We start from the raw sequence: 14,683 nt of genomic DNA on the forward strand, positions 1-14,683 counted from the left end.
TAGAATGTCTTCGTGTAATTCAGGGCAGGAAACAACCTTTTTTCTGTCCACAATGGCTGAAGGATTCCACTATTTCAACTCTATTTTAATCTCAATCTTTTATCATTTGTCGCCATACACCCATTCTCCTGTACCAGGTGATGTGGATGAGGAGGTGGAGGAGATTCTGCCCCAACACCTGCAGCCCGGATTCGGCCTCGATATTGGTTCCTCCCCCCTCCCCTCTCCGGGGACCAGCCCTTGCCACTCTCCCACGCATGGAGAACCCTCTGCCCCCTACAGACACACCCGGGGACCGCAACCCTCCCGACCACAGCAAGGTAATGACATGCTTTAATACACACACATTTGAAGAAGTAATGTCCTACCTTTCTCAAAGCACAGTACTGTAATCCTCTCAAGCAAAGCTCCTACACCCCCTTTTGGGGAATCTAAACCCCAATTTTGCTTTCTTCAACATAATGCATGACAGGAGGTTTAAGCCCATTACCAAGTAGAAAAGCAAGTGATGATGCAGGTAACGTGTGGGTGTGGTGGTTTGCCCTATTCTAGTTATTTGTGACCTGTAATTAGCTGTTGTGGTGTTTTTTTATGGTGAGTGTGTGTGTGTGTGTAGTGTTGAAACATTATGCATTATGTACAGCACTGACAAAGTACCGGGGAATAAGGCACTGATGCTGACACAGCAGTATTAAGAAGAATGTTGAGAGAGAGGAAAGCAAGCTCTCAAAATATTTGTCTCAATGCTGTGTCAGCCTCTTGATGCTCATAACCACATGAACCCTAGCGTCGCTATTCTGGGCATGTCACAAGACAAGAGGCAAACATTCGGCCCAAATAGCTGACCATGTCTACAATGTGTTGTGATTCAGATTTGTCAGAGTGCAAAATAACAATCCTACAGAGGTGAATTTGCGTTCTCACTCATTTGTGTGGACAGACTCACCAATGTGTGATTTTACTCCAGAAATCCGGTTTCTGCCTCTGAAACTGTACTTGTTTTAATAATGTACACGCTCCCATCTCTCATAGGACCTCCTGTTGACTTCCAGCCCGGTGCACCCCCGTTAACAGGCATGGAGGCCAAACGCCCGCCTCCCCCCCGTCCTGGCGCCCCGCCAGCCAGACCTGCACCCCCCCAGCGCCCTCCACCTCCTTCAGGTGAGGCACACGATCACCCTCTGCCCTCTGAACAGATGACCAGTGTCTGTTTTTCTAAATGCTGAAATCACTCGGATGGTGCTGAAAGGTTTAACTATATGCACTCTAAGATTTACATATATTTTTGCACTTAAATTGGAGATATCGATTCGAAAGGTAATAAATACATTAAATATATACATTGAAGCTGACAGTCTTAACTGAGATAAAGCCATAGACAGACTTAACATTGGTACCTTAATGTCACTCCACCCCATCGTACCTGAAGGAGGGGGGAGTCCTCTAACGGGTAGAAAGGATATGGGAGGTAATGTGATCATTGTCAACATATATGCATGTGTGCGCACGGCACATGGCTGATGTATGGTTTGCTTACACATGTACATTAAGTGTAGCATGTGCCAGTAGGAGACGCCATTTTCCACAGAAATACTTCTTTGAAAGGAATGCTTTATGGCCGTCAACAGCAAACCCAGGGCCTGCTCGCTAATGGGTTTTGCTTTTTGCTTTTAAGTCAAATAAAAACCATGAATTACTTTAAAAGCCTATTCTCCATTCTAGAATCTAGTGATGCTTTGCTGCCCCCTTACCACCATAGCATCTTAGTTGCAGTGCTGTCCCTTTTAGGCATACAGTAAATTATTAAATGGAATGTGGTTTATTTTGTGCTGCGAAGGACCAAAAAGCCCTGCCCTCTCCCGACCAGACAGTGCTGCAGGTGAGTAGTATCACCAGCGATGACAGAGCTGCAAACTGGACTGTACATCAGTCAGTGTACAGAGCAGAATGTGACTGGTCCTTGGTTGGCAAGCTGGGTTATCATGCTTGGCTGAGTCGACAGGTCATGTGTAAAGTTGAAAAGGTTGAGCTAGAGGCTGTAGTGAAAGCATAGACCGTCTGTCTGTCTGTCTGTCTGTCTGTCTGTCTGTCTGGGTGGGTGGGTGGGTGGGGTGGGGTCTTGCAGAACAAATTCTGCTTATTTTCCAGACCTCTCCTTCAGTTCAGGAATAGATGAGTCATTGTTCATAATGCAGCCAGCTGGTGGCTCAGCCAGTGCACGGACCAGATGAGTCATCATGACTCCCGATATGTCTTGCATGACTCTCTTCTCTCTGACCTCTACACTCTACTATCCAATAAAACAATATCACAAAGATAATACAGTATATAAATAATGCAGCCAACCTTGCAAAATCTCGGTTGTGTTTCTGTGAGGTGTGAAACATGAGAATGGTCTCCTATGAATCTTATTTTATTTTATGAGTGCGATTAGTCGTGCTGATGTCTTCCATGCATCTTTGTTCCAGGTCGCGGCCAATCAGCTGCAGGTGCTGGACCTGGGGCCGTTCCCAGACCGGTGAGTTTACAATTTTGATGCAATTTCTCTGTTTCTCATCTTACTAGATTGAATTATCTCTCCTTTTTTTACTATCTCCATAGTTTACCTTTTTATCTAGTTGTTTGAAGCCTTTTATAGAAAAATCTTTCTTTTTTTTATACCATTTCTAAAAATGTTATAGGCATGTGCAATGTCAGCTTTTATTTGACTGTTGAACGTCTTTGTAAGCTGCTATAAAAAGTGCTACACAAATACATGTTTTATAATTTAAAATATAACGAGACAAGGTGGTTTTATTTGTCACTCACACATACAGGTGCAAGCAGTGGAATGTTGGTGTGGCATGACTGCAAGACTGTACAACAACAATATAGTATACACGCAAAATAAGAACAACAAAATAAACATAATATCAACGATAGAAACAAGGTTGTGGGGGGGGGGGGGTAATTTAGTATAAGATCTATAGAATGTGCTGTAAGATGTGTACATCTACAGTATATAGAAGATATGTACATCTATACGTTACAGTCTTAAGTAGTATTATGCATTCCAGGTGTTGCTTCCATTAAGGTACTCCAGTCAGTGGAACACAAACGCGTGAGAAGTATATACAGTAGCGCCCTTGGATTTTACCATTTCCCCCCCTGTCATACAGCAAACATTACTCGTGAGTCTCCACCGTTCTGTCCATAGTTGATGAGTTAATTTAGTCTCATGTCTCATTCCGCGCTCGTATTAATCTGAAATCATCGCCCTCGTTTTGATATGGATTGATTGGATATTTTCCAGCGTTATGCTGTGCGCTCAATGTGGATTTGACTTAAGCCAATATTCATTGGTCCGTTCAATGTCTGACACAATCCTATATCCAAAGTGTACAACGGTCACGTGTAATTATTTCTGATGCTGCAAGGCTTAAAAAACAAGTACAAAGACAAAAACACAGCCTATCATACCAACCGCAATGACAAACAGCACGTGCCTCACCGGAGGTGGAAGTCTATATTATTGTCTACCTTTGTCTTACAGAATATCCCTCCTCGAGCCGGGGTGATCAGTATGCCCCCCACCCAGGCTCGCCCGCCGCCCCCCTCCCACCCCGGAGCCCCGCGGCCCACTCCAGAGGTACATCCTGGGGCACCGCGACCAATTCCTGACAACCACCCTGGAGCTCCACGACCGGCTCAGGGCAAACCCCCTGACCTGCCTCTCGGTGAGCAGATCCACACATACTGTATTCACACACCACATACTGGTAGAGTAATAGTCAGTCATACTGAACTAACTATGCTATGGCTCAAATGAGCTGTTTGATATGCTCTCCAATCGTACATCCCATTGGAGCTGAGTCCCCTTCCCCATTGTCTGCCATGTTTTGCTTACAGCATTAAAAGTGCTTCCTGTCTTGAATCTTTCTTTGTAGTTATTAGACCTGACCTCGATTAGTCAACTAATTGATCGAGGGAATCTGATTCGACTGCCAATCTCTCAGTCAAATCATGCAGCAGCATTATTCAACTGAGAGATTGGCCTAATTTGTTATGTTAATTACTGTAGCTAATAGTTTACCAAAAATAAGATATATGATTTTTGGAAGAAACCAAGCAAGTGTATGTTAAATCAGACATTAAGCACCCCCCACAGCCTGGTGCATGCAATGATCCTAGTCTATTCCATAAAAAAATAACAAAGTGACAATTATTTAAAAAAAGAAAAACAGTTGAATTCGGCTAAACAGTTGACTATAGGCAACATTTGGCCAATCAGATTCAACTATATAAATTCTTAGTCGAGGACAAGCCTAGTAGTTTTGTTTGCAAACTTTGCGTATACAAATATATATTTCTAAGTGAATCTCTTAGTTAGACCAGCATTGATGTAACCAGCACCGTTGTAGTAGCAGTTTGTTTATGTTTAATGATTAAACTAAGAATCCTTGCAGCAAATCCGCAGGCGAAAGTCAGGAGCTCTTACCGCAGTTTTTAAATCCTTAAAAAAAAGCAGCCCAGCCACAAAAACAAGTTATTTTCTGAAAAAGGCTCAGAACATGCAAAGAGAAAAAAATAATATAAATTGTTTTATAACACGTTCAATCGACCTTAACAGATGTAATATATTTTAGTAAAACTGCATAAAAATGTCCTTTATAAAAGGTACCATAAGAATGATGAATAACCCAGATTGTTGTGTTCTCTGTACAGGTCCTCCACCATCCGGCCCCCCTCCCACTGCACCTCCTCCAGGGTCTGGCCCTCCAACTCCCATGGGCCAAGCTTCTGTCAGAGCCCCCCAGGTCTCGTCCCCCATGCAGGCCCCCATGCAGCCACACCCCGCCCCCTCCGTCCAGTCCCAGCTGCCAGCGCCCATGCTGCCCAACTTTGCCGCCCCTCTCCAGCCACAGCCAGCCGCCGCCCCGTCTCCCCCGGCACCTGCTGCTACCGCTGTGCCCCCACAGGCCCTGGCCTCCCCCAAACCCCCCCCTCGCTCCCGCTCCTCTCATGCCCTCCCCCCCGACGCTGCCAAATCTGAGACGGACCCAGTCACAGAGGTTGGTGCCACGCTCACATTGTCAAAGTCAAAGTCATACGATTTGTCACAAACGTTACCGCAGTGAAATTTGTTCTCCGCATTTGACCCATCTCTTGGAGGAGTGAGCCGCAGCCAAGGAGCGGTGAGCTGCAGCCGTGCCGCGCTCGGGAATCATTTGATTAGTAGATTTGACCCCCCAATCCAACCCTTTGATGCTGAGTGCCAAGCAGGGAGGCATTGGGTCCCATTTTTACAGTCTTTGGTATGACCCGGCCGGGGATCGAACAGGGCAGACACTCTAACCACAAGGCCACTGTCTGACTCCAGCTGTTGAACCTACAGCGATAGTGATGTTGTGCCTGATTTATATTGGCTGTGCGTCATGCCGTGCATCAAAAATAGCAGATCTACAGTACACAGAGTACATGCTCAGTCACACCGCATTGTGAGCTTGTAGATCTGCTAATTGCAATGCGCAATACGACTTAAGTATGAAACGGGCCTTAGAGTACAGATCCATGTACATTCAGAACTCTCTTCCTGGTTGGTTCTTGCAAAGTCGTACTCTAATTATTCATACTCACATTGTTTTACCTCTTTGTTTTAAGACAATCGACTACGGAATGTAATGGAGTATGATATGTAAAGTTTAGGAGGTAGAGAGACGGTCCGATAGGATAGCATGTCTCTCTCTCTGTCTCTTCTACTGCTTTATCTCGCATCAGACCAGTCTGTAGCTATCTGTGTTATTCTTTCTGCTGCTCTCGTGTCTCTGATGCATTTGTCTCTCCCTCACAAGCCGGAGAAGCCCTCAGGGTGACAGGTATTTTATTTATTTAAAAAAACCACGTTCTCTTTCTCCCTCTCCATAGCACCGATGTATGACCCACTCTCATTCATACATGACATCCAGTAACCTCTGCCCACTCCCGCTTTCCCATGTTTCTAGTTGATTTATCCTCCTTTCTACTTGTTTCTATTCCTCTCCATTTGGATGTCATTAGTTCACTGCACGCCTGTTAATGGTGTGTTGTTTTGTGCTAGGCTCATAAAATGGTGTATTATATTCGTTTTGTTAGTTCTTCATTCTATTTGTTGGTCAGCATACCCAGACCACATGTTCATATTACATGACTATAGTAATGTGATGTTAATTGTTAGTCATTCTTGCGGTTATTCTGCAGTCCTTTCATATCTGCGAGATCAGCGAGCACATATGCAACGACTGAGGCCTGAATTCAGAGTTGTTTCACAATATAATCCAAAAGATATTTGGGGGAAAGGATCCTAATATTCCAACCAGTGATGTGCAGATGCTTAATTCTTTATTGCTCAGGACTAGTCATTTTTCAAATTGCTAATTTAGTTTTTTAACAATTGCCAAATTGTTTTATTTATTTATTATTATTTGTGCAGATAACCATACAGTAGAGAAACTGTTAACATCTGGCAGACGTGTTACTTTTAGCAAACCCCACTCTGCATTTGTATATCCCTGGAATGTGAAGATATTAACCAAAGTCTGAATTGCAGAGAGCTGCACTTATATGCTATGGTATTAACTGCCGTCCATGTGTGCGTTTATCTGAACTCTGAATCCAGCCCTTCATGATTTTACTTCACAAGACATCTACATTCTGTGTCATTATATGTGTTAGTTCAGTGTTTTACATTTAATCAGTGGCTTATGTGGGTTATTGTTCAACTGTCATGCATTAGTATCATAAAATGCTTTTGAAATGCAAAGCAGATTTTTCAGTTTTAAAGAAAATGTTACAACTAAAAACAACAATGTGTTGTAATGTGTCCAATTAAACTATTTGTTCAGTTGAGTAAACCTGTAGATTGTGGAGCTAGACTGGATTAGGTATTACTACTGTACCTCTGATTGGTCAATTCCTTATTGTCTTTCCTCCTCAGACCAATGGGATGAATGGAATCCAGAGAGAAGCACAATGGAAGCCTGACCCCTTTGACACGCTCACACCTGACCTCCTCTCCTCCTCCTCTTCAACATCCTGGCACAACACCCAGTCCCTGAACAGAGGCTCGTCCCTGCGCGCGCCTCCCTCCGTTCCCTCTCGTGTGTTCTCCTCCTCAAACACGCTCCCTTCATCCCTCCCCTCCTCCGCTCTGTCTGCCCTGCGAGGTCTCGACTCGTCATCTTCCTCGTCCTCCCTCTCCACTCCCTCCCCCCTAGCCTCAGCCTTGCTCCCGCCTCCTCCTCCGGTCTCGTCCTCTCGCAGCCATTCCCAGGAGATCTTGCGTTCCTCTCCCAACCCCTTCCTATCCGACGCTGCTCCTCCCCGGCCCAACAGCACCAACCCCTTTACGCAGCAGCAGCCACGCCCTCTCACCCCGGACTTCAGCGCTCAGCACCAGGCTTTCAAGCCAGACCTCCAGAGGACCACATCTGCCCTCAGTCAGACCCTCATCCCCACCCCGGCTCCAGACCTCCAGAGGACCACATCTGCCCTCAGTCAGACCCTCATCCCCACCCCGGCTCCAGCACTGAACCCAACCCCAGCAGCAGCCCTGGCGCCCACCAGGACCATGTCACTGTACGGACCGCCGTCCGCTGTCACCCCCTTTCCCGCTCATTTTCTCCCACTTGTCCCTACGCCGGCCCCCGCCCTTCCTACGGCACCACCCTCATCCCTCCCCGCCACAGGCACTGCCCCCATGCGCCAGCCGCTGAACCACGGACAGGACACAGGCACTGCCCCCATGCGCCAGCCGCTGAACCACGGACAGCGGTGGGTCACGTTTGACGACGACCATTTCTCTGTCCCATCCAAATCGCTGCCATCTGCGCCCTCCTCCGTCTCCGGCTCTCTGTTACTACACCCTCAGACGATGCTCCTCCCCTCGTCTGGCTTTGACTCTGACCCCAACTGGGCGTTGCCGGGCACCACGTCGTCATTAGCTTCCTCTTCTGTATTCCCGTCTCTCCCTCCTCCCGTCCCCTCCCGGACTGCCCCCAGTAAGATCCCAGACAGACCCAGCGATGGCTGCTTCGCCTTCCCTAAGGAGTTCACCGAGAGATAGGACGAGGACACATCTATTCAACTGTTATGGGGCATATCCAGATATGTATAGATCTATGATAAAAATATATATATCGTATACATTTGATGTGTATATCTGTGTATGGTATGTACAAAAGAGACAGTATTTAAGTATCAACCACTCACCCCCTCTGAATTAGATGAAAGGATGAAAGTACATTGCACCCTGGGCATTTAAGCAACACAGTGAACGTGTAGGCCTAAGTTGCTGCGTGTACTATCTTCATGACTGGCATCCCTTCGTATGGGATATAATACAGTTGTTTTAATATGGATGGTTATGATGTTTATTTTTTATTTATGGCAGGAAACGTGTGCCTGTGTCTCTATAGTTATATAAAGTATATCTTGTACACGCACAGTAATGTGTGTAAAGCGTCCTGTGCAATATCAAACGTGCAGTCATTTGCGGGATCACCACTGGTGATCAGTATGATGTCATACGTCCGCACACGCTGTGTAGTTTCCCCCCGTCGCCCGTTCTGCATAATGACATTGTTGGCTATGCATCACAGGTATGTGGTCACCATAAAATGTATTTGTTGTCTTTATCAATTACTTTGAGTTGCAAAGAATTACCGTCTGTTTACAGTTTTGTGCTTGCCGTGAGTTAACTCTCATGTCTTGCTATGCTTTTTATCGACGTTGCCAGCTCTGAAGCGTTAAACCAGCTCTGAAGCGTTAAACCGTGAAACCGTTTACTGCCGCAGAAACAAATGTTCTGTGATATCAACTCGCCGGTCAAGTGTCGAATCAAGCCATTTTTCTGTTTCCGCTTCATTATGTGACTTTCCTTCACGTGCACGGGCAGCTTTGCTTAGCTGAATACATTTTTGTAAGCTATATAAAATTCCTATACATAGTGATTATGTATGTACAATTTCCAAGGCAGACGCTACCCTGCCACATGTGTTTGTGCTTACTTTCTGTGGTATGCACAGTGTAACCAATATGCACTGATATGATGTTACCTGCTGTCTTTGGGTTGAAGCCAGAGACTCGTATGACAAAGTTACAGAGACCTGTAGGCTGAAACAAGGCAAAGGGGGCTTTTTATTTTGCCCTGCTTGAAGTTTCTCCTCTGTGTTGAGGGCTTTGACTCATGATTTGATCCAAAGCTTCAAATCATACTGCTGTACATTTTAAAGAATGTGGTATGCGAGTGTACGTGTGTGTTTGTGTGTGCGTGCGCCTGTGCCTCATTTATGGCAAGTATTTAGTTCACTTGTAAAAAGGGTTTGACAGCAACTCCCAAGAATAAAGGCAGTAACAATTTTGACTATTGCAGTTCCCAAACAGACATACACCGGGGGAAGCATTTTACACCATTAAAGCTTTTGACAAAGACACCATGTGAAAACGCAACAAGCTTCTTTTTTTTATCTGTAAAAAAAACGAAAGTATTTGCTCATATTGGGAGTTGATGTCATCCCTTCACATGGATCCTTTTTTGTCATTCTAATTTCTTGACGAGCATCTCCATCTTGGAATTTTCTGATTTGATAAGCGTGGGCACACTACTGCGTTAACTTGATCAGGGTCAGTGCTGGATATATCAGACAGTAATACAGTGGCAGATGTACGTACCAGACACGTACAGGACATGGCAAGAGGGAATGTTGCTCAATTAGAGGAACTAAACGTTCATTTCAGTTGTGAGAAGAGTTCTCTTGATAATATATTCCTGGTGCTGTTGTGATGTGCTGTGTTTGAGGTGTGTGATGTCTGTTGTGTGTGATCGTGTCTGTACTTGGACATGGCGTGTGTGTATAGTGTTTGGCAGTGGAGACAGCAGCCTGTGTGATCGTGTCTGTACTTGGACATGCGTGTGTGTGTGTACAGTGTTTTGCAGTGGAGACAGCAGCCTGTGGAACCAAATCTATTCCCTTTGTAGGGTTTATAGGACAGGGTACTCGTATCGTAGAAATATGCCCAACATGTATTTATGTTCTGAACTAGGAGTCACTGTTAAGTCAAAAAACAGATTCAACCGGTTAGACTAATGGTGTAGGCTCATATCTAAAGTCACCAGAAAATCATATCCCAAAGTGCTACATATCATGCAGTCTATCTAGGCACGCACGTGTGTGTGTGTGTGTGTGTGTGTGTTGTATGCTAAAAACAGCGCTGAGTTTCGTTTCAGGATTGTGGAATCTGAGAATCGATGACTGTGTTATCACTTTAGCACTTGGAGAACCATTATCACTACACTGTTCCCTCAAATTAAGTAACTGTAACATAGCTGCGTGGAGTTCTCAAGCCATTGTTTGGGTGCGTCTGTGGTGATGTCAGGTGTGACATTGTATTTCAGTCTTGTATTGCAGTCTTTTCACACACACACATCTTACCCAGTTTGGCCTTGCTTTTGTGTTTTTGAATTTTCCCAGGTACCTGTCGATGACACTGGCACATTGATGGCGATACATGCAAACTATTAAACACGGAGGTCCTTGAGAGTAGAATCCCTCTCACACACACACACACCACCCCTGATGCAAACATTGTAATATTATTGAACCACCCCCCACACACACACACATACATATTCAATCGAGGAGGAGGAGGAGAATTTAGAAGACATACAGTAACTAACTGTAGGTATTGGGAGGCTGGTGATCAGGGTCTGTATAGGAAAGTATCTGCTAACTAAAGCTTCTCTCATACTGGGCTCCCATTCAAACACATAGAAAAATAACTGTCAATTAGCACTGCACGGGTTCAGATGTCACTGTCACTATACTATACTGAATGCAGTGGCATCGTTTTCAAGTGATTCAACCAGCCGCCAGCTGCTTACTGCCCTGTGCTGGAAGTCGATGTGTAATCCTATAAAAATGCATTTATGTTGTTCAAATCTGTGTGCAGTAGATGCTGTAGCTTAAGCATTTCTCAATAGCTGACTAGCCAGCGCTTATGTGTCATGTCATGTTCAAGATGAGGTTTTATAGGAAACAACAATTTACTCAAGTCCTTTTTTGTCAGGTTGGTGTCCCCTTTTTATGAATATAATCCAATAGTATATAAAATTCTCGTGTCGTAAGACCATATTCTGTATGTATTAAAGAGAAAAGTGTAAAGCTGCAATTCATGTACTATGTAATAACCGAGGCTCCATATTGTAAGTGCACAGCCACAGAGAGCTCACTGCACATTCATGTCAGAAGCAATTTGTGTTGTATGTATGCAATAATAAATGTCAGTTGACCTAGATGTCACCTGCTTGTCTTGTATTATTTATGCTGCACACTGTGCCTACTAGTAAAGTATCTCTGATTCCCATTTCCAGTTGTAAATAAATGGACTGAGGGGGAAAAGACAAACCCACTGTAATCCATCTTCAAAGTTCAGCACTTCACCACTAGGCGGCAGCAAACTGTTTTGCAAGCGATAAGCCTGCCGAAAATCGGAGGAAGAGTCAAAACGACACTCTTCTTCTTCTGTTCTTGTTGTTAGTTACTATGAATCATGTGTTGGTAAGAGGAAGACCTGCGTGTTTTATATCACTGAAGTGGACCCAACCTATTAATTGCAGTTTTACGTGGCAGGTATGTTACTATTTTCAAGTAAATACAGAATAGTGTTGAGACGAACAGGCGTCAATAATGTAGAAACGATGTCAACAAACATACTGTACCAGTGTTATTGGTGTGGCGTTAATACGCGTTATTATACCTAAATTGGTAAGTAAGCTATTACATAATGTGACTTGTTGCTCTGTTATAATTATGTATTACCGGTATTAATATTATTGTTACAGTCACGGTATTCGAGTACTAGTTTCGGTGCAACAGCGATCAAAGTTAGCTGTTTCTGGAAGCGTCCATGCAGTGTTTGATGTTGCTATGGATACCACTGACCGAAGAGAAGCTTTACTCTAAAAAACAAACCGATTACAAACAGATCCTTATGTTTCCACCTTTATTAATCTCATATTTCAGGGAGTAAACACCAGGCTCCTTCTGTTGACTCCAAAATGGTGCAATTGCATCTGAAGCGAGGAGATGAAAGTCAGTTTCTGTTCAACACCACGGTGGAAGTACTATTGGACACCCTCATCCAACAGATCTCAGCCATTTACAACGGGAGACTCAAAGTGGACAGGATATGTTCAGGTAAAAGCTGGTGAGATCATGCTGGGGACTGGGAGCACTGCTGGGTTCATGTAATGTTTTTAGTCACCCCCCAAAAAACCTGACCTGACAGTGAAATACCAGACAACGCTGAGTCTGCCTAGTGCACTGTAAAATCAGACTGAAAGACCCTTACAGTTCCATTTGGTTCCATATACACTCAGTGAAATTGATAAATGAACACGGTGGAGTTTACTGTTTAAATATACTGTTCTATTAAGGTACATTTATATTCAATTCAACCTGTATTTGTATGGCAATTGCGGCCCACTTTCAAGATTTTCATGTGGGCCCTGTAGAAAAGAGAAAAGGTTGGGAGCCAGTCACTGCACTGTAGCTAAGGGTCTGTTCACACACCACACACTTGTTGTGAGGGTCCAAGTCACATCCTTTACATCACAGAATGTCATAGAAATCATCAACCGTTTGCGTCTTTTCATTGAAACTCTCAGAGATCCCAGAGCTGGCGGACCATGGCATCACACTCCCTCCCAACATGCAGGGCTTGACCGATGACCAGATTGTGGATCTGAGACTGAGAGACGAGTGGGAAGACAAGTGTGTCCCCAGTGGAGGGCCAGTGTTAAGGAAGGACGAGATGGGGCGGAGGAATGGACATGGTAAGGCAAATACATTTTCATGTCAGGGATGCCCAAATTGACATTCTATTGTGAAATGGCTGAATACTTTTTAAAACATGCATACAATATCATATAGCATGTTTTTGGTTATTGAAAGAGGGAATGTGATTTTGAAGAGTGTCAGACAGTACATGCTATCCATATGAGCGTCTCACAATAAAAACATGTCCGCCTACTTTCTAACAGCTCCAAACGAGAAGATGAAAGAGGTACTGTTGAAGACAATGGAAGAGTCAAGGGCACTGATCTCAAAAGTAAGTTTTGCGTTTATTGTGGAAGTAGCAGTTGCCCCCAGTTATATATTCAGTGTTTTATAACATAAAACACACACTCACAGCTCCAGAGCTTTCATATTGCATTATTTTGTTCTTCAGAAACAAGTGCAGGCCAATGTGTGCAGCACCATGGAGGTGGTGAAGGAAGCCTTAGACCTGCTGAGGGGTGCAGTCATGATTGTTTACCCCATGGGTCTGCCTCCCCACGACCCAATCAGGATGGAGTTTGAGAACCAGGAAGACCTTACAGGGACTCAGGTAAATGGCTCAACAATGTTTCACCAATGTTTTCTCATGGGGATCAAATAGGTCTAATTATTTATTAGCTCCAGGAAAGGCATTATGAATGTAGCTTTACTAAAACAATATTGTGGTCTGATCCATTTTATTCAGCAGGGAAGACTTGTTACTGTGTGTGTTCCAGTCAGGAACTGTTGTTGCTGGGTTCAACCTAGCCTGGCTAATAAGCCAGACTAATATCACACAACACTGTCGCGGGATGCATTTTTTTTGCCAACGGCTGATTCGGTCTGGTTTATTAGCCAGGCTAGGTTCAACCCACTGCATGGGAAAACACTGCATAGCATGCAGGAATCACAAATTATATGGGATATTTAGTGGGTAACATGTAAAATCAGTGCAAATTTAAAAGAAAATACAGCTTGACACCTCAAAAACAAATATAGCTGATCTATCAAGCTCACAAAATCTCACAATGTTTATTCCTGAAATAAATGTGAAGGAATTTGCACTTCTGTGACTGCATAATGGATTTTGTGGGGAGGGAGGGAAATCCATTTTATTCTAGCTTTTAGTCTAGTTCTCTCTGCCAGTCATTCTCTCTCAATCCATCAATCTCTACTCCTCCCATTATTGTCTCCTTCTCCAGGCTGCTCTGCAGGTGATCACAGAGGATGAGTGTCAGCTATGGTGGGCTGCCAAAGAGATGCAGAGAGGGAAAAAGCTACAAGACTACATTGGCAAAAATGAGAAGACCAAGATTGTTGTTAAAATCCAAAAGGTGAGGCCTCTTACAGCCTAAATGAATGTTAACTGCCTTTAGTCATAATACAGTTAATTTGTCTGTTTGAGGTATTGTGTGATACATACTGTAGTCTGTAGTGTATATTGACATGTACCGTATGTGCGGCTGTTCCTTTCAGAGTGGCCAGGGGTCGCCTGCGAGAGAGCCTCTGATCACAGAAGAGCAGCAGAAACAAATGATGATGCACCACTACAGGAGACAGGAGGATCTGAAGGTGAGGGCAGGGCAGGACCAAGCAACATGTTCACTGAAACATTACACGGGTTGAAATGCAATGTGGACTGCAGAGTAGTCAAATCCATACTCCTGGTTGTGGCAAATGTGGTTCTGAAAGTTGGTGACACTTATATGTTCCAGAAACTTGAGGACGCCGACGATGACAGCCATCTGGATTCGCAGTGGTCGGACAGACAGGCTCTGAAAAGACAGTTCCAGGGTCTCAATAACATCAAATGGGGGCCTAGGTAGCGGATGAACACAACACACGTGTGC

General features: G+C 44.3%; 2 protein-coding genes across 5 annotated transcripts in view; both read left to right on the top strand.

The window, feature by feature from the left end:
- Positions 1 to 11,315, top strand: part of synj1 (synaptojanin 1) — a 40,130-nt gene extending 28,815 nt beyond the window's left edge. For 3 of the 4 annotated variants that reach the window (XM_080780307.1, XM_080780309.1, XM_080780308.1), the window contains 6 exons: positions 138 to 320; positions 1,033 to 1,161; positions 2,469 to 2,518; positions 3,533 to 3,716; positions 4,705 to 5,051; positions 6,953 to 11,315. In XM_080780307.1, the coding sequence (XP_080636433.1) occupies positions 138 to 320; positions 1,033 to 1,161; positions 2,469 to 2,518; positions 3,533 to 3,716; positions 4,705 to 5,051; positions 6,953 to 8,080 (2,021 nt within the window). In that variant the 3' untranslated portion in view covers positions 8,081 to 11,315. The remainder of the gene's footprint in view (positions 1 to 137; positions 321 to 1,032; positions 1,162 to 2,468; positions 2,519 to 3,532; positions 3,717 to 4,704; positions 5,052 to 6,952) is intronic. The other variant, XM_080780310.1, reaches the window with a different exon arrangement.
- A 213-nt stretch (positions 11,316 to 11,528) lies between these two features.
- On the top strand, positions 11,529 to 14,682 carry cfap298 (cilia and flagella associated protein 298). Its single transcript, XM_080780737.1, has 8 exons — positions 11,529 to 11,645; positions 12,039 to 12,212; positions 12,683 to 12,850; positions 13,058 to 13,125; positions 13,246 to 13,404; positions 14,036 to 14,167; positions 14,310 to 14,405; positions 14,549 to 14,682. The coding sequence occupies exons 2-8, from the start codon at positions 12,074 to 12,076 to the stop codon at positions 14,657 to 14,659; spliced, it is 873 nt and encodes a 290-aa protein (XP_080636863.1). The 5' UTR covers positions 11,529 to 11,645; positions 12,039 to 12,073; the 3' UTR covers positions 14,660 to 14,682.
- The last annotated feature ends 1 nt before the right edge of the window (position 14,683 follows it).

Source organism: Protomyctophum bolini, assembly GCF_963924005.1.
Source record: "Protomyctophum bolini genome assembly, chromosome: 13".
Taxonomy (NCBI): Eukaryota; Metazoa; Chordata; class Actinopteri; order Myctophiformes; family Myctophidae; genus Protomyctophum; species Protomyctophum bolini.